Source organism: Biomphalaria glabrata, chromosome 10, assembly GCF_947242115.1.
Source record: "Biomphalaria glabrata chromosome 10, xgBioGlab47.1, whole genome shotgun sequence".
Classification (NCBI taxonomy): Eukaryota; Metazoa; Mollusca; class Gastropoda; family Planorbidae; genus Biomphalaria; species Biomphalaria glabrata.
The window spans coordinates 29,985,811-30,002,302 of record NC_074720.1 but is presented as its reverse complement, the minus strand read 5'-3'; the positions used below and the strand labels follow the sequence as shown (position 1 = coordinate 30,002,302).

Genomic DNA, 16,492 nt, shown 5'->3' with positions numbered 1-16,492 from the left:
CTAGAATCTAAATTAGGTCTAGATCTTGAATCTAGATTAGGTCTAGATCTAGAATCTAGACTAGGACTAGATCTAGAATCATTAAGTACTTACGGGTAGAAAATGTGTTTAGTGCGGGCTCATTATGATTAGCCAGGAGGATATGGTTTATTTCAAACTGTTCTTTATCGGTCTTTTATTTCAAGGATAAAAAAAATAGGGGCACCTTAAAACTTTCAGTCTGGGAATGAGATCTTTTTATTGGAGGATGCCAAAACATTATTGTATTAATATTATTGTAATACAGGCTTTTCTCAATGCCAATGCCGGATATTAGGAATTAGGTGGCCAGAAAAGATAACTACTATCGATTTGTGGGAGAGAACTAGACAAAAGCCCATAGCCCAAGACATCAAAAAACGAAACTAGAGCTGGATAGGACACACCCTGCGAATACCAGCTATCAATGTTGCAAGGCAGGCACTTGACTGGAACCCATAAGGAAAGAGGAAAGTGGGCAGACCCAAGCAAACCTGGAAGAAGTCAGTCATCAGTGAGGCTGAGGGTACTGGAATGACATGGGATCAGATGAAGAAAGCTGATTAGAATCGAGTTCGGTGGAGAAGTGTGGTTGCGGCCCTATGCTCCCCTGAGAGTACACAGGCTTTTCTACTTTTTCTACTGACATAGAAGGGCAAAAAATATTGCTTTCAAGGTGGCGTTTCATTAAAAATAATGGGGGGGGGTGCATTATAATGCAGTCAGATAGAAGACAACTAAAGAGGGGGAGGGCATGAAAGTGTTTGTCATCCTCCAGAATAGGAGTTCGGTTGAAGGAGGAAACTTAGAATTTGAGGGCAAGAAAATTGTGTCAGCAGTGGGGGTAGCGTTGTAATGTGGGCCGTTCTATCAATGGGTTCAAACCAATATAGACGTACAACAACTATTTTATAGTGCAGCGAAATAGGAGGCTACTACTGATGGGCCTAAGAAGTGTTTGGAGGAGGAGCATTGTAATGCGAGACGTTTTATTCTTATCTTATCTTATTTTATATACTACAGACGCTACCTTAAAAAAGAACAGACACAAAATAGAGCAGTGAGATTCATCACAAACGAATATTTACATTTGAGTAGAGTAACACCTTTAGTAAAATTACTAAATTTAGAAAGGCTTTAGGATAGAAGACGTGAAAGTAAAGTAGCAATTATACATAAAACACTGAACCATAATCTTCAAATACAAAAACAAAATTTAATAAAATACTCTGAAAGACACAAAGATAAAGGCACATTCCTCGTCCCATATGCTAGGACAAATTTGCACAAATGTTCCTTCTTACCTAGCGCTATTAGAGCATGGAATGGGTTGCCTGAGCTAGCCAGGAAAACCAGTCACTTGGCAGAGTTTAAGTCATTGGTTAATATGCATGACTAAATGCATAACGCTTAGGACGTAATCATCTTCTTTTTTGAAGTAACGTTTGTATCATATAAGATAAGATAAGAAGATAATTACGTATTACGCCCTTTATGTCTCAATCTAGTCATGCATGTTAATTAATGACTTAAACTCTGCTAAGTTGTTTATTTTCCTTGCTGATTCAGGCAATCCATTCTATTCTCTAGTGGCACTAGGGAAGAAGGAATACTTCTATAAATTCGGTCTAGCGTATGAAAAAAGAAATGTGCCTTTATCCTTTTGTCTTTCTGAATATTTCAGTGGGTTTTGTTTTTCTATTTGTAAGTTATGGTTTAGTGTTTTAAATATTATAGCTACTTTCTGTTACTACCAATGGTGTTAAAGGAAAAATAAACATCTTTAACAAACATTTTAACTGTTGTGTAAGAAAGGTATCAGTTAGTTGAATATAAAAATAGCTGTAATAATAATAAAATAACAATAAAAAGATATTGAGCTGCATTATAATGCAAAAAGAATCATTGAAGATCAATTTTTGTGTGTGTACTCTTTTATTCTTCAGCTACAATGGGAAAATCTCTGGTTGCTATTAAACATAAACTACATAGGACTGTGAAACTCAAAATTACAAGCACACAAACAGCAAGCAAAAGGTTCGTTCTCTTGTGGTTCTCCCGCGCTGTCTGTATTGGGTTGAGAGTATGGTTGTCTGCACTCATGACCGTAGCCCCCCCCCCCCCCGATGGAAATTTCCCCAACCCGCAAGGGGGTCAGAATTTAGTGACTGATTTTTTGCTTTGATTTTGTTTATTTTAGGTGAGATTTTAATACCAAACCACCACTTGCCCCAGGGCAGCCAAGGGCGTTTTAAGTTAAACCCCCTCTTCTATAAAACAAACAAAAAATAATGCAAACAATCCCCAAATTCCAAGAGCATAGCTAAGGAAGATTTAGATTTTAAACTCCCCTCCAAAATTTACGATAAAACCCACTCTTCAGTATAAAAAAGAAAAGCACACACTCAAAATTCTATGAGAGTAGACAAAAATGGTTTTGAGTTTAAACCCCCCTTCATCGGGGTTTGAAGCTAAAAAAAATACCTCTTCAATTAAAATAAAAGCAAATTACACCTCAAAAACCCCCCTTCAGCGGGGCTTAATGCTAAAAATTAAACCTTCAATATACAAATAAAGTAAGTTACACACTAAATTTCTTTGAGCGTAGCTAAGCAAAGAGGTATTTGAGTTTAAACCCCCTTTAGCGTAGTTTGATGCTAAAAATACCTTTTTAATATAAAAATAAAGTAAATTACACACTAAAATAATTTAAGCGTAGCTAACCCAATGGGTTTTAGTTTAAACCCCTCTATTCCAGATGGCTTTTTTTTTAAAGTTTAAAACCCTTCTAGATGGTTTTGAGTTTAAAATCCCCCTACAGAGAGTTTTGAGGTTGAAAACCCCCTCTTCAATATTATTCTAAAGCAAACTACTCTCACCAAATTCTATGATCGTAGCTAAATGGGGTTTTGAATTTGTTTAAAAAAAAAACTCCAGAGATTTTTTAGTTTAAAACCCCTCAACAGATGATTTTGACGATAAAACTTTCCTTTTTGATATAAAATCTAAAGCAAATTACAGTCACCAAATTCCAAGAGAGGTTACAATTTTCTACCAGTGGCTGGGCTCCACTAATAAAGTGCAGTGAATAGTCTGCCAAAATTGAAAAAGACTAAATGTGGCTAAACAAAGATGGCTAAGACGGATTTTAGGAGCCAGTTATAGAGATCGGGTCTCAATCAAGGAAATCATATACCGAACTAGGAGTCGACCCCTTAATAAGGTTGTGACAGAGCTTTGCGGGACATGTTCTCCGACAAAATGAATTACGCATACAAAGAGTAGCGATGACATGGAGGCCATTATGAGAAAATCGCAAACAGGGACATCCTAGTACAACTTGACGCCACACTTTCATGTAGGTCGTCAGAGCAGGTGCAAAGAGATTTCAGACATTGCCAGTGACAGATTTTTGTGGAAGCAGCTTGCCGCCCAATGCGCCGAACGGCGCGGAAGGATCTAAGTCAGTAAGAATAGCACATTAGGTTTTTGAAATAAAACTTTTTAATAGCAGGATAATGCATGTAGATACCTCAGAATATGTATTTTGTTGGCTTTCAATACCGGAAACAGTACTTGGCTGCGGGGCTTCGCCCCGCGCTGGGGGGGGGGGAGCTCGCAGCGCTCCCTCAGCCCCCTTGCTGACAAAGGTGTAGTCTAAAATGTTCCCACTAACTCCATGAAGAATCTATTCTCGGGTACAATAGACATCTTCCGAAAGAATGAAGGGTCAGAATGTAATAAAGATTAATTATACTGGCCTACACACACAAACATATATATATATAATTTATTTTTTAGGGGGGTGCAAGACAAAATTAACCTCCCGAAAAAGAATCCTGGCTACGCCCATGCCTGCACTAGTTGTTTTCGTGTTGTAATTGCATCTATACAATATATCATTTACTTTTAACGGGAGGGGGAGGGGAGAAAAATTAACTCCCAGAAAAAGAATTCTGGCTACGCCCATGCCTGCACTAGTTGTTTATGTGTTGTAATTATAATACATTATAACTATAAGAAACCAAAGTGTACATTCACACCAGACTCACTCATAATTTACATGTCTTAGTCAATTATTATCATAGTCCACTGTTCAATTATATAAAAAAAAAGTGCGTTATATGTAGGCTCCTACATACAATTAGCATTCTTACTTTTTTGAATAAAAATCAATAAAGAAACTTATGAACCTTAATCGAATGTTATATAATTCAGAAGAGCGATTTCAAACAATCGTTTTGTGCTAATTTAATATTCCATATAAAAGAAACCGAACAAACCAAATCTTCAATATATAATTCAAAGCAATGAAGACTGACGCATTGATCACTAATTATCCCATTTGCCGTGGACTATTAACTACCAAACTGAAACCTGTAACTCGGATATTTTGTGTTTGTAGAATTCTTCTTCCATTAACATTATTATCTAATGTAAAGTGATTTGTTTCGATTATAAAATTAATTATGCAAGCTATTTGTTCATAAAATAATACACCAATTCTAAAACAATACATAAATGTAATGGAGCTAATGTTACAGTATGTTAACAAAGAATGATACTTTTGTGTGTGTATTTTCAGTATCACTATGTCAAATGTATTTATAAAATGTACAAGAAATGTTCACAACAAATATAAATAATAGTTAAAGGTGTTTTTTCTGGTCATCTAGCTGATAAAATTAAAAGAAAACATTTATGATTGTTTATAAAAGCTAAGAATGCACTTTGTATGTAAATATCACGCACATTTTTTTAAAATGCGAATTTCGTGCAGTAGCGTGATAAGCAGCGGCATGACATTGTAATAAAAAGTTCCCTCAAAAGTTTATACTAATCAGTTTTATTTAATTATTTTTGTTTAGTGCCCTCATCAAGATAAAAAACTGCTTATTTCTATGCATTTTATTTGTTGGTCTGTCTGTCCGTCACGTTTAGATAAAAAAAAATCTCAAGGTATTTAACCTTTAATGTTCCTTCCGAAACAACTCAATAGTTTAAAGTACCGGTATCTATAATAGATTGTTGCGAATGTTTTTGTCCAAAAAAAAAATCAATGCCAACAAATGTTTGTTTCCTCTTCTAGCTTACATTACATTTAATTTTCATGCTTAAACGTTGCAAAAATACATAATCAATAATCTGTTGTTCCTGGATTCTTGATGTAAATAGCATATAAATGTTATATGAAAATCTCTATACTGACCAATATGTCATTTACTTTAAAGTTGTTCCGGATATTTTTTCTGTAAAAATTAAATTATGTCAAATGATTGTTTGAAATCGCATCATTGACTTTTATTACACTTCTATTCTTGTACAATATGTCACTATAGTTTTATTACCGAAAATAAATTGTTCCGTATTTTCAACTTAAAACAAATTAATGTCAAATGATTTTTTTTTCAAAAATATCTTCAATTGGTTGCTCAGGATTTAAAAATAAGAAAGTAATTTAATCGAAACCATTATTGAAAATCACTTTTTAGACTTACATTCAATTTTCTTGCTGAAACATAACAAAAGTCTTTTTATCAGTAAAGAATGTTCCGGATTTTGTTTTGAAAAAGAAATCGAAAAATCTACTAATGCCAAATAATTGTTTGAAATCCCTTTTCTAATAAATAAAACAAATAATCTTTTTATCATTTACAAAAAATCGGTTGTTCCGGATTTTTTATGAAAAACATTTTAACTCTATTTGTGTAAAATCGCACATCTCTCTTACACTTTAATTAATGTTCTAGCTAAAACGTTATAAATTCTAATTATCCTTAATATTATGGTGAGGACACGCTTAAGCTCACTCAAGGTATCACTCAGGTCCAGGCATTTAATTATTTATTTAACATCAAATTTCTTAACTTAGCCCATCGAGAGCTAAAAACACAACCACCACCTGTCCAATCCACCCCCCCCCATCTGGAACTGAAGTCACATTTTACCTTCCCTATCTTGACAACTGCCACACTAGACTCTTGACGCTGATAAATTATCGCTCACCATGAGCCCTTAGCATATCGTTAATGATGAATTCCTTGGCAGGGAATTATCATAACATTTTTATGACATGTCATATTACCAAGTATGTATGTCATTTTGTATGTACCCTCATTCCTTTGTCGGGAATCCCTTAATTATCTATGTATTTTATTTTATCGGCCATGTTGGTTAGAATATACTACTTCGGTAAAACCATGTTTATTTACATATACTCTATGTTTACTTATGTGAAAGCATGGGCGAATATCAGGAGTTTATCTCCCCTTTCCTTACATCTCATTTATCTAGGCAATATATGTCATTGCTATTCACCTTTACTGGTGAACATTACTTGTATTACCTTATCACTTATTACTACTTGTTATTTCCCCCTTATTTTGTTATTTCCCTTAAGGGGATACACCATTTATTCATTAGCTTCCTTTGCTTTTTTATGAGACTAATTTATAGTTTCTTCACATCATTCTAAATATGTCCTTCTCAGAAAGGCATCTAGTCCTCAGCGGTGTCATTATGTTTAACCGACTTATACATCATGTCGTTTCAGCTTTTATCTATAGGTGATCTTCACTCGGTGACTTACACTGCTGATACCAGATCTGCGAATACCTCAGCCCCGCTTATACATCACCAGCTTCCAAACAACAGCGTTAGCTGTTAGTCGCATCTGTTCCCTGCCCTACAAACAGTTAGACTGCACACGGCCTGGACGTACTCCGCCAACCCACCAGCAGAAAGCTTCAGCACCAGCCACACCAGTCTCCTTAAGGCAGCACCGGACACATAAGCAAAGAAAGGAAGAAAGCCTAATGACACTCAAACCAGTTGACTTTCAAATCTAATGATGATATACCTATATATGTAATGTGATGTTGCTAGTTCAGGCTGTCTTGAAGTCAACCAATTACTCTGCAAGCGTTTGGGTGTAATTGTTCGGGTGTATTCCGTGTAGTTGAACAACAATACATATAGAATAAAACAACATCTGTTTTAACGAGTGAAGAGATGTAGTCAACACTGACGAACAAGTTCACATGGATTTATTCTGATAAAAGGCCACAGTAGAAGCCTCTGTCACTAAACACGTCGTTACCCTGGAGTATTCTATCGCTAACTGATTTTCCGGTCTCTAACCCAACATATCCCAAACGTCACTAGTCCCGTTCAATATGCGTCTTCTATGGTGCGTCGCTAAATAACTAACCTATATAAATAAGGTGTCTAACAGTAAATACACTAGATCTCACCACAGTCCATTCATTATCATTATACCTTATCATTTCCTTGTACAATAAACCTTGTATATATTTCTATACATATATAGCATTGTTGCCTGCAATTATAACACTGTACCTGTATAAAAATTTTGTGCCTATGTGGGTTCTAAAACTATAAAAAAAAAGAACTAGACATTAAAACGGCAAACTTTTAAACCACCTTGTCACAATTATGTTCCAATTTTTAAGGAAAACAATTTCCTAACACCAAAGTATGGTTTAAAAATCTCTCCACGAGGCTATGATACATCTAATTTTTGTACGAGACCATCTCAAAAATTTAATTTACGGTTTTAGATTTATCTGAAATTCTTTCTATCTCTAACTTTATATATATATATAAACATCCGGAACAATCTATTATAGAAACTTAAAACTATTGCGATGTTTTGGAAGGGAAATTAAATGTTAATCAAATTTTTAATAACTTTTAGTCTTTTGTTTCGATATTAACATGACGGACAGACAGACTGACAGAAAAAAAACGCACATAAAAAATGCGGCTTTTAACATTTTATATATATATATATATATATATATATATATATATATATATATTATATATATAATATATATATATATATATATTATATATATAATATATATATATATATATATTATATATATAATATATATATATATATATATATATATATATATATATATATATATATATATTTAGTCTTACTAGCCCATTGTGACATAATTGAATTTTTTCAATTTGACGTTATGTGGGGTTAATTCTTTAAATGAAATGCTAAAATAAATCGGTGCACCAATGTCTATGAATCCTTGACAACTTGTATTGATAAAGACGTTTTTTAGTCACACATAAGGCCGTGTGGCGTAGTGGATTTTTTTCCTGTGACGTCATATGGAGTTAATTCTTTCATGAAATGCTAGTAGAACTCGGTGCACCAATGTATATGAATCCTCGACAACTTGCTCATTTGATAAAAACATTTTTTATTCTCACTAGGCCGTGTGAAGATTTTTTTTTCCTTTGACGTCATATGGAATGAATTCTTCAAATAAAATGTTTAAAGAACTCGGTGCATTAATGTTTTTTAAATCTTGCCATATTCTCGTATTAAAATAATATACTAGCTAGATTTAGATCTAATCTAGATTTTTTACACTAGATCTATATTTTTTTGTAAAATGTTTTACATGTTTCGGATGTTCCTTCAGAGTTGAAGATAGTTTACTTCCTAGTCCAAACCTCCCGCAGGGCGAAGGGATGGGAGCGGGCAGGGTTTGAATCCTCGACCGTCGATAAATCCGAACGACAGTCGAGCGCGCAAACCGCACGACCAGGCAGCCTTCCTATTTTAACTACATTTAGATTTATATTCTTATTAAAATCATTATAGATTAGAATTTCTAGATCTAGTTTAGAATGATATAGACTAGATCAATATCTATAATTTTAATTTCTAGACTTAAAGTGTAGATTTTTATTTCCAAATGACTGGATCAAGATCAATATTGCAATGTTATAAAATAGTAAAACTAATCAACTATTTTTAAATTTGATATTGCATTCAGTCTATTGATGGATTATGTATTTTTTTTTACATAAATCTTAATTAAATTACATCTACATTATTCCAAATGTATATTTTAGATCTAGATCTAGTAGATATAGATCTTAAGAGTGCTAAATCAGAAGTTTTCAGAAGTTATACATCCTCATTCTAGTTCCATTTTAATGCCATCGATGTACAAGCTCAATACCTGTTCTTTTCTTCTTTTTTTTTTCATTTAAAAATCAATACCAAACGATTATCTAACATCTCTCGTCTGACATAGTGTACATATTCGGTAGTTGTCATGCCGTAATGTGTAATATATCTCTTTATCAATAATAGGCTATTAATTTGTTATTAAATTACAGCAATGCCTGGTAGTGCGGGTAGCGCGCTGGAGAGATTATCTCGACGCTCCCGGGTTTATACTCTGGTCGCTGACATTTCCCATCGTCCAGAGGGAGGTTTGAATAAGGAAGTAAATTATCTTTAACTTTGAAGGAACATCCGAAACATGTAAAACATTTTACAGAAAAAAAAAATTACAACGCCTAATGAATCTTTGAAACATTATTACTTTTGACAATCAAAATAAAATCACGTCTTGAATATTCCTTGCGAAAAGGGGGATCCGACTCTGACGGGGGCCGCTTCTTGTTAAGTATTAGGTTTAGAACATTATATTCTCAATGTCCAGACTTTGCTTATTAGTAACGTAAAACACTGAAAAAAAAGAATGCTAGTGAATCATTATTTTATTACTAGTTTTCAAAGTGTAGGAATAGAGACAGAGATTTTCTGGTTGACATCAAATAAAAGGCCAATATAACTATTGCAGTGATAATCGCAACTATTGGAACGAAGTAGAATGTCGGAACAGAATAGCCCTTTGATATGCTCTCAGCTGATCGAAAAGTTTGATTCTCTGTAGTAGAGATTGGTCTGGTAATATTGAAGTCGTTTCGATCTTCGCAATACTTTCCGAATCTGTCACCAACACATTCGTAGCACATGCCTATATAATTACAACTCTCGTGATGGCAAGTTAAACTGCAGAAATACTCGCATTCAAACCCAACTTTAGGTTGGTCACATTCTGAAAGATAAACAAAAACATTGAGCACGATGTTGAAGACAAAAGTAAGTGTGATATTCTCTCTTACAAATCACCTTCTAAAGGCTTTACTTTGAGTCCCAAGATTAAGGAGCAGTCCAGTAGTCCACGTGCCGAAATATAACATTTTCTCCAGCGTGCGCTTTGTAGTGTTTAAAGTGATGCAAAGGCGAGGCTAGGGTGGGAGAGGGATGGGGAAGAATTTAAAAATCCCCAGGGCCCCCAATTGAGGGTACCCCCGAATGAGTGGGGTTTTTTTTACTTTAAATATTAAACAATACGCAAAATGCAGAGGCCCCTCCGGGCCCTTAATTTATGGCCAATTCCTAGATACGCCACTGAAGTGATGATTAGCTTTCAAATTCATGGGTGGACGAACGCTATTCTAAAAACATTTTCTCTTCAAATTGGCTAGTGTATGCACTACATCCAAGCTGAAAGCTCTGGTTTGAACGTTGTAATTGTTTATAATATTATCACCCCAAATAGAATTTAGTCTACAGAATACGTGGCAGTAGAAATGCTCGTAAAGAGTTGAATAAATAAGAGACATCATCATATGGAGAGGCCAGCATCAGCCAGAATTAATTTGTGGCAATATATATATATATATATATATATATATATATATATATATATATATTATATACATCATAGGCGTAGCCAAGATCTTTTTTCGGGGGGGGTTTCTCCCCCCACACCCCCCCGCACCCCCGCGAAAAAATTTTTTGTATTTATGTGTGTGTGTGTGTACATAATCTTTATTACATTCTGACCCTTCATTCTTTCGGAACACGTTTATTGTGCCCGTATATTGTAGTTAGTGGAAAAATTGTTGACTCACAGCCATTGCTAGCAAGGTAGTCTGGGGGAGCGCTAGGGGCTCCCCCAGCGCGGGGCGAAGCACTATTTCTGGTATTTCTGGTATTGAAAGCCAACAAAATGCATTTTCCTGCTATTAAAAAGTCTGATTTCAAAAACCTAATGTGCTATTCTGACTTAGACCTTCCCGCGTCGTTCGGCGCATTTGCCGTCAAGCTGTTTCCATAAAAATCTGGTAATGTCTGAAGCCTCTTCCAAGCCTGCTCCGAGAACCTCCATGAATGTGTGTACTAGGATGTCATCGCAACTCTTATTATGCGTAATTCATTTTGTCGGAGAACATGTTCCCCAAACCTCATGCGACGCTCTGTCATAACCTTATTAAGGGGTCGACTCCCAGTTCGGCATGGGATTTCCTTAATTTAGACCCGATCTCTATAACTGACTCCTAAAATCTGTCTTAGCCATCTTTGTTGAGCCACATTTAGTGTTTTTCAATTTCGGCAGATGACTATTCACTGCACTTTATTAATGGAGCCCCGCCACTGGTAGAAATGTGTAACTTCTCTTGAATACGCTCTTGGAATTAGGAGACTGTAATTTGCAATAGATTTTATATCGAAAAGGGAAGTTTATCGTCAAAATCATCTGTTGTGGGTTTTAAACTAAAAAATCTCAGGACTTTGTTGTTGTTGTGTTTTAATTCAAAACCCCATTTAGCTACGATCATAGAATTTGGTAACTGTAGTTTGCTTTAGAGTAATATTGAAGATAGACGTTTTCCCACCTCAAAACGCTCTGTAGGGGGGGATTTTAAACTCAAAAACATCTGAAGGAGAGGAGTTTAAACTCAAAAACCCCAATAGGCTTGGCTACGCTCAAATAATTTGAGTGTGTAATTTGCTTTTTTTATATTGAAGAGGTATTTTTTAGCATCAAACCCTTCTGAAAGGGGATTTAAACTCAAAACTCTTTTTGGCAACGCTCATAGCATTTTGAGTGCATATCTTGCTTTTTTTTAAACATTGAAGATGTATTATTTATCTGCCAACCCGCTGGCGGGGGGTTTAAACTCAAAACCCCTCAAAACCTCATAGATTGTTGAGTGTGTAATTTGCTTTTTTTTTAAATTGAAGATTTATTTTTTAGCTTCAAACTCCACTGGAGGAAAGTTTAAACTTAAAACTGAGTCAAAACCCAATCTCACCTAAAATAAACAAAATCAAAGCAAAAAATCAGTCACCAAAGGCCGTCTCCCCCCGCCATGGGGGGTGGGATTTCATTTCGGGGGGGTTTGAATCCCCAAACTCCCACCCCCTGGCTACGCCCATGATATACATACATACATATTAGCAGTACACATTAGCTACGCCCGTTTACTTGTTCAAAGGCTTTTTATTGAACACCTTTTTCTTAATTTTAATAAACGGATCTCATTTTAACGATCAACTTAACATGCCTTTTAGTGAATACTGTAACTGTTACAATGTAATTTCACGAGCCCCGCTCTTTCTATCCTTCTCCTTCTGTCTTTTTACTCTCTGGAAATGGGCCCATGTTTCTTTAACCTGCGCATCGTAATTTCTCCCACATAGACTTTTGACTTGATTTTGAAAGACCTGATTCATATTGCGCCCCGACAATCACTCGTTCTCATATATTGGGCCCCCGATAATTTTAGACCCACTTCTCCCTCCCTCCACCCCCCCCCCCCCCCCGCAAACAAAGAAAACATCAAAAGTCGTTTGTACACACCCCAGCTCCCATTTCTAAATTTCTCTTGATATTTCACTTTCTAAAAAATAAACATCAAATTGGCTCTATTCATTGTAATCGTTTATTTGAGCACCTTTGAATGTAGCGAAATGACAATTGATCTAGATTTATCTTTTCAATACTGTTAGGATTAGTTGATGTTGGTGTTTTTTTTTTTTTGTTTGTTTGTTGTTGTTTTTTAACAGTGTTATAAAGTACTATTACTTGCTCTCTTTCTCTTTTTTTTTTTCTTTCTATGGAAAAGACTCTAGATCTGTACCATTAATGCTATTAGGATTGGTTTTGTTTTTATTTATATGGAAAAGGAAGTGGAAACAATGAATGCCTGACAGACTTGTATTAGTATTTTGTTGAAAATACTGGAACCCAACTAATGCAGCTATTTTGTTCTGGTACACTAGCTACTTAACACTAAAAGAAAACAACTATGTTTGTCTATAAAGGCTAAGAATGCACTTTGTAAGTAAATGTCTCGATGGAATGCAAAAGGGATGGGAGAGAATGTCCATTGCAGTATGAGGGGTTGTAAAAGAGCTCCCATCACCTTGTGAACAATCCAGGCGTCGTTCCTCAAGGGGCCGTCTTAACAAATGGCAAGTCCTGCGAGGTTAAACCTTGTATAGAAAAGGAAAATGGCAGTGGTAGCCTGTGTGCCAGGACTACGGCCGCGTCTCTAGTCAACGAGTGGACTTGTTACTTGTTACTAAAAATAACAGCGTTACTCTAGACCAGTGATTCCCAAAGTGGTCTATATAGACCCCCAGGGGTCTACGAATACTTCCAAGGGGTCTACGAAAGTGAAGAAATAAATTGGGGGTCTATGGGATGTCCATGGGCGTCTACGATAACAGATTTCATTTAAGCAGGTCTTGACTTTAATTTTTACATCCTATTTATGTAATTATTTCATACACTAATATACCTTAATTAATCCTTTAAATATGTATCCTTCTAATAAAACCAAAAATTGTTGTATTTAATTTCAATACTTATTTAAATAGCTAAATTTTGTCTACATGTAACTAATGTTTAACATAAAGAAATGTAGATTGTACAGCGTTGATTATTTAAAATTGAGATTTAAAATTGAGATTCATTACTTCCTTGTCCAACTAGCGTTTTCCAAGTGCGTTTTTTATGACGGTATAAAACCAATTACGCTGGAGGATCATTTGAGACTATGCCACCCTGACAAAAGAATTAAGATTTGAAAATTTTCAAACACTCAAAGATAAAGTTCAGAATAGACCCACAACATTTCTCTTCCACATCATATAGAGAAGATGATGGTTCGGGAGAGTCTTACAATATCTCTTTACTGATAACAAACTACGGAAAACACTACATGTAAAATATTGATGTATTAACCAGCCGTTGTAGTTGTAAAAATTGTTTTACACAAACCTTCTTCTGATATTATTAAAAGAATCTCAATACAAGGGCACAAAGGTGGCATAGGTTATAAAATGTAAATCGTTTTATGTAACTCTTTGCAAACGACATATATACAATTAGGGATCAGCGGCGTCACATGCTCTGACAGGGTGTACAACTGCTGCAAACTGCCTAATGGTCCTTTTTTTCCCCTCAGGGTTGAAGTTAAACACTATTGTGTATCTATTTAAATGTTGAGAATTCAAAAAAAAATATTTTGAACAATGGTTTAGAAAAATTTGGATATTTAAAAAAAAATGGTGTGGTTAAAAACAAGCAACTACAACAACAACATTGAGAATAAGACTCATTCCTCATTTTTTTTTTCTTCTTCACATTGTGACCTTCACAATTTTATGATAGCTAAGAGGTTTTTTATTTTTTCGGTATGTTAACATAGTAATGACTATGCATGATTTTGTAGAATGGTTGACAAACGAAGGCTTTCCCATGTTTGGGTATAGTTGCAAGGCAGCAGAGATTTGAATTCAGGTTTTCTTCTGCTAGGTGGGCTGCAAGCCAAGGCTAATGAGCTCTTCCTGCTCAAAGCTTACTGGTTTAGGCACAAGTAACTCGCCTTTGTCCCTTCTCCTGTCAGTGAAAACAGCTCCGAGGACACGTGAAAGATCAAGAAATACACGAGAAACTCTTTTGCGAAAACTTTTACAATGATATTTAAGGCAAATTAATTAATTAATATTTAATGTTTGAATGACGACTTCATAGAATATATGAAACTTAATATCATAGGAACGGATGATAAACCTGGAAAAAAAATAATTTTCCAGTGTGTTTGATGATTCCAGCAATACATATTAATTGTTATTTTAATTGGTTTAAATTTGAATTTCATCAATAAAAAAAATTATTAGGCCTACTTAATACTTAATATTAGTAGCTTTAAATTACTTTTTTTACTGTTCAACTCACTTAAATAATAAATTAGTTTAAAAAAATGAAAAAATATATTTACAAGTCAAGCTGGGGGTCTACCGAAAACCAAAAAACATGGCAAGGGGTCTAAGGGACAAAAAAGTTTGGGAACCACTGCTCTAGACACTTGTAAGACCTCTTCCAGGCCGGTGAGAGAGAGATAGCTATTGTTCGCTTTTACAAGCCTAGATTATCAAGAGCCTGTGGCTCAACTGTATCTGACAGCTTCAAGTTGGTATTACATTTGGATCCCATTATTTCTCCCATCTCCGACACTTAGATAAAGTTGAAGTGTTGCACGACACTTAGATAAAGTTGAAGTGTTGCACGACACTTAGATAAAGTTGAAGTGTTGCACGACACTTAGATAAAGTTGAAGTGTTGCACGCTGATGTTGAAAAAAGGGAAATTCATCTTGGAGTATTGGGTATATGGCTGTAAATGTGGAGTTCTTCCCCAAAACTGTGATTTGTTTGTATGTGAAAACACATACACTGTTTGTAATTTTTTTTTTATTAATTCTTTTTTTTTTTGGGGGGGGGGGGGGGGTCCGAAAGCACGCCTACCTCCATTGATCTCTACTTCACACAAAACTTGAAAACCTTCTTCCACTGAGATCTGAAGGGATGTGAAGGCTAAGGATGCATCTAGGACAACTCTTTGAATGAAGCCATCTTCTAATGATGACATCACCAAAATGGGCGAAGAATTTTCTGCTTCCCATATTTTTACCACAAAACTCTTGTAAGCGTAAGGTTGCTTAAAATCTAATCCACGAAGTCAGGAATAAAAAAAACAACATGAAAAATAAAAATACTTAAAAATAAAAACTTATATTAAGTGTTAATGTATCAATAAGTTTGGGTCAGGCATGTACATATATGCATGACGGACCTAGACACAATAAATCTGGGCAATTAGTAATATTTTTAAGCATTGGTTTCGATTAGCTTTTAGCTTTCTCAATGCGCGATGATCCTATACTTTGTATAAACCAGTAAATGTTTACATGATCATTTTTAAAAGGCATACAAAAATGTTCACTCAGGGTGGAAACTTCAAGCGAAATAATTCAATTTATACCACCACATCTGTCAAGTACGATATCTTTTCCTTGTTCAAGATACCAAACAATATAATTAATACCAATAGTTATTTAACTAATTGCTTTTTTTTTTATTGATTCTGGTACTGTCAAGTAATGGAAATAATAGTGCACAATTTCAGCTTAATCCAAAAGTGGGTGTGGGAGAAATAACGTGTACAAATGTTTACCATAAAGACAGAGACAGAGAGAGTTGATAGAAGCTTTGTAACAAAAATTATTGTTTTTACTTTGATAATTATGGATACTTATAAAAATAATACACAATATTAAAGTTCTCCGCTCGGAGTTTGCGATCTATACTGTTTCTATTTAGAGCTGGGTAGACTAAAAATGCGCCCAAAGTTAAAAATTCCAGTCTTCACCGGGATTCGAACCAGGGACCCCGATTTGGAAGCCAAGCCTAGCGCTATACTGCTTAGTCATTAAGATATAGAGAATATGATGATGTTTCTATTTTTAAACTCGTTGTCGGGTC

The 16,492-nt window shown here is 35.0% G+C and overlaps 2 protein-coding genes across 6 annotated transcripts in view; both read right to left on the bottom strand.

Moving 5' to 3' along the window:
* Window positions 1-383, bottom strand: part of LOC106074928 (uncharacterized) — a 114,100-nt gene extending 113,717 nt beyond the window's left edge. For 4 of the 5 annotated variants that reach the window (XM_056044060.1, XM_056044065.1, XM_056044061.1 and 1 more), the window contains exon 1: window positions 94-382. The gene's annotated coding sequence lies outside the window, so the exon portion shown is untranslated. Of the gene's footprint in view, window positions 1-93 lie in introns of all 5 variants that reach the window. The other variant, XM_056044064.1, reaches the window with a different exon arrangement.
* Window positions 384-9,591: 9,208 nt separating this feature from the next.
* The window catches only part of LOC106080072 (uncharacterized), a 92,306-nt gene continuing 85,405 nt past the window's right edge, over window positions 9,592-16,492 (bottom strand). Inside the window, exons 29-30 of the mRNA XM_056043157.1 lie at window positions 15,476-15,676; window positions 9,592-9,926 (exon numbers count right to left, since the gene is read on the bottom strand). Of these exons, the coding sequence (XP_055899132.1) occupies window positions 9,592-9,926; window positions 15,476-15,676 (536 nt within the window). The remainder of the gene's footprint in view (window positions 9,927-15,475; window positions 15,677-16,492) is intronic.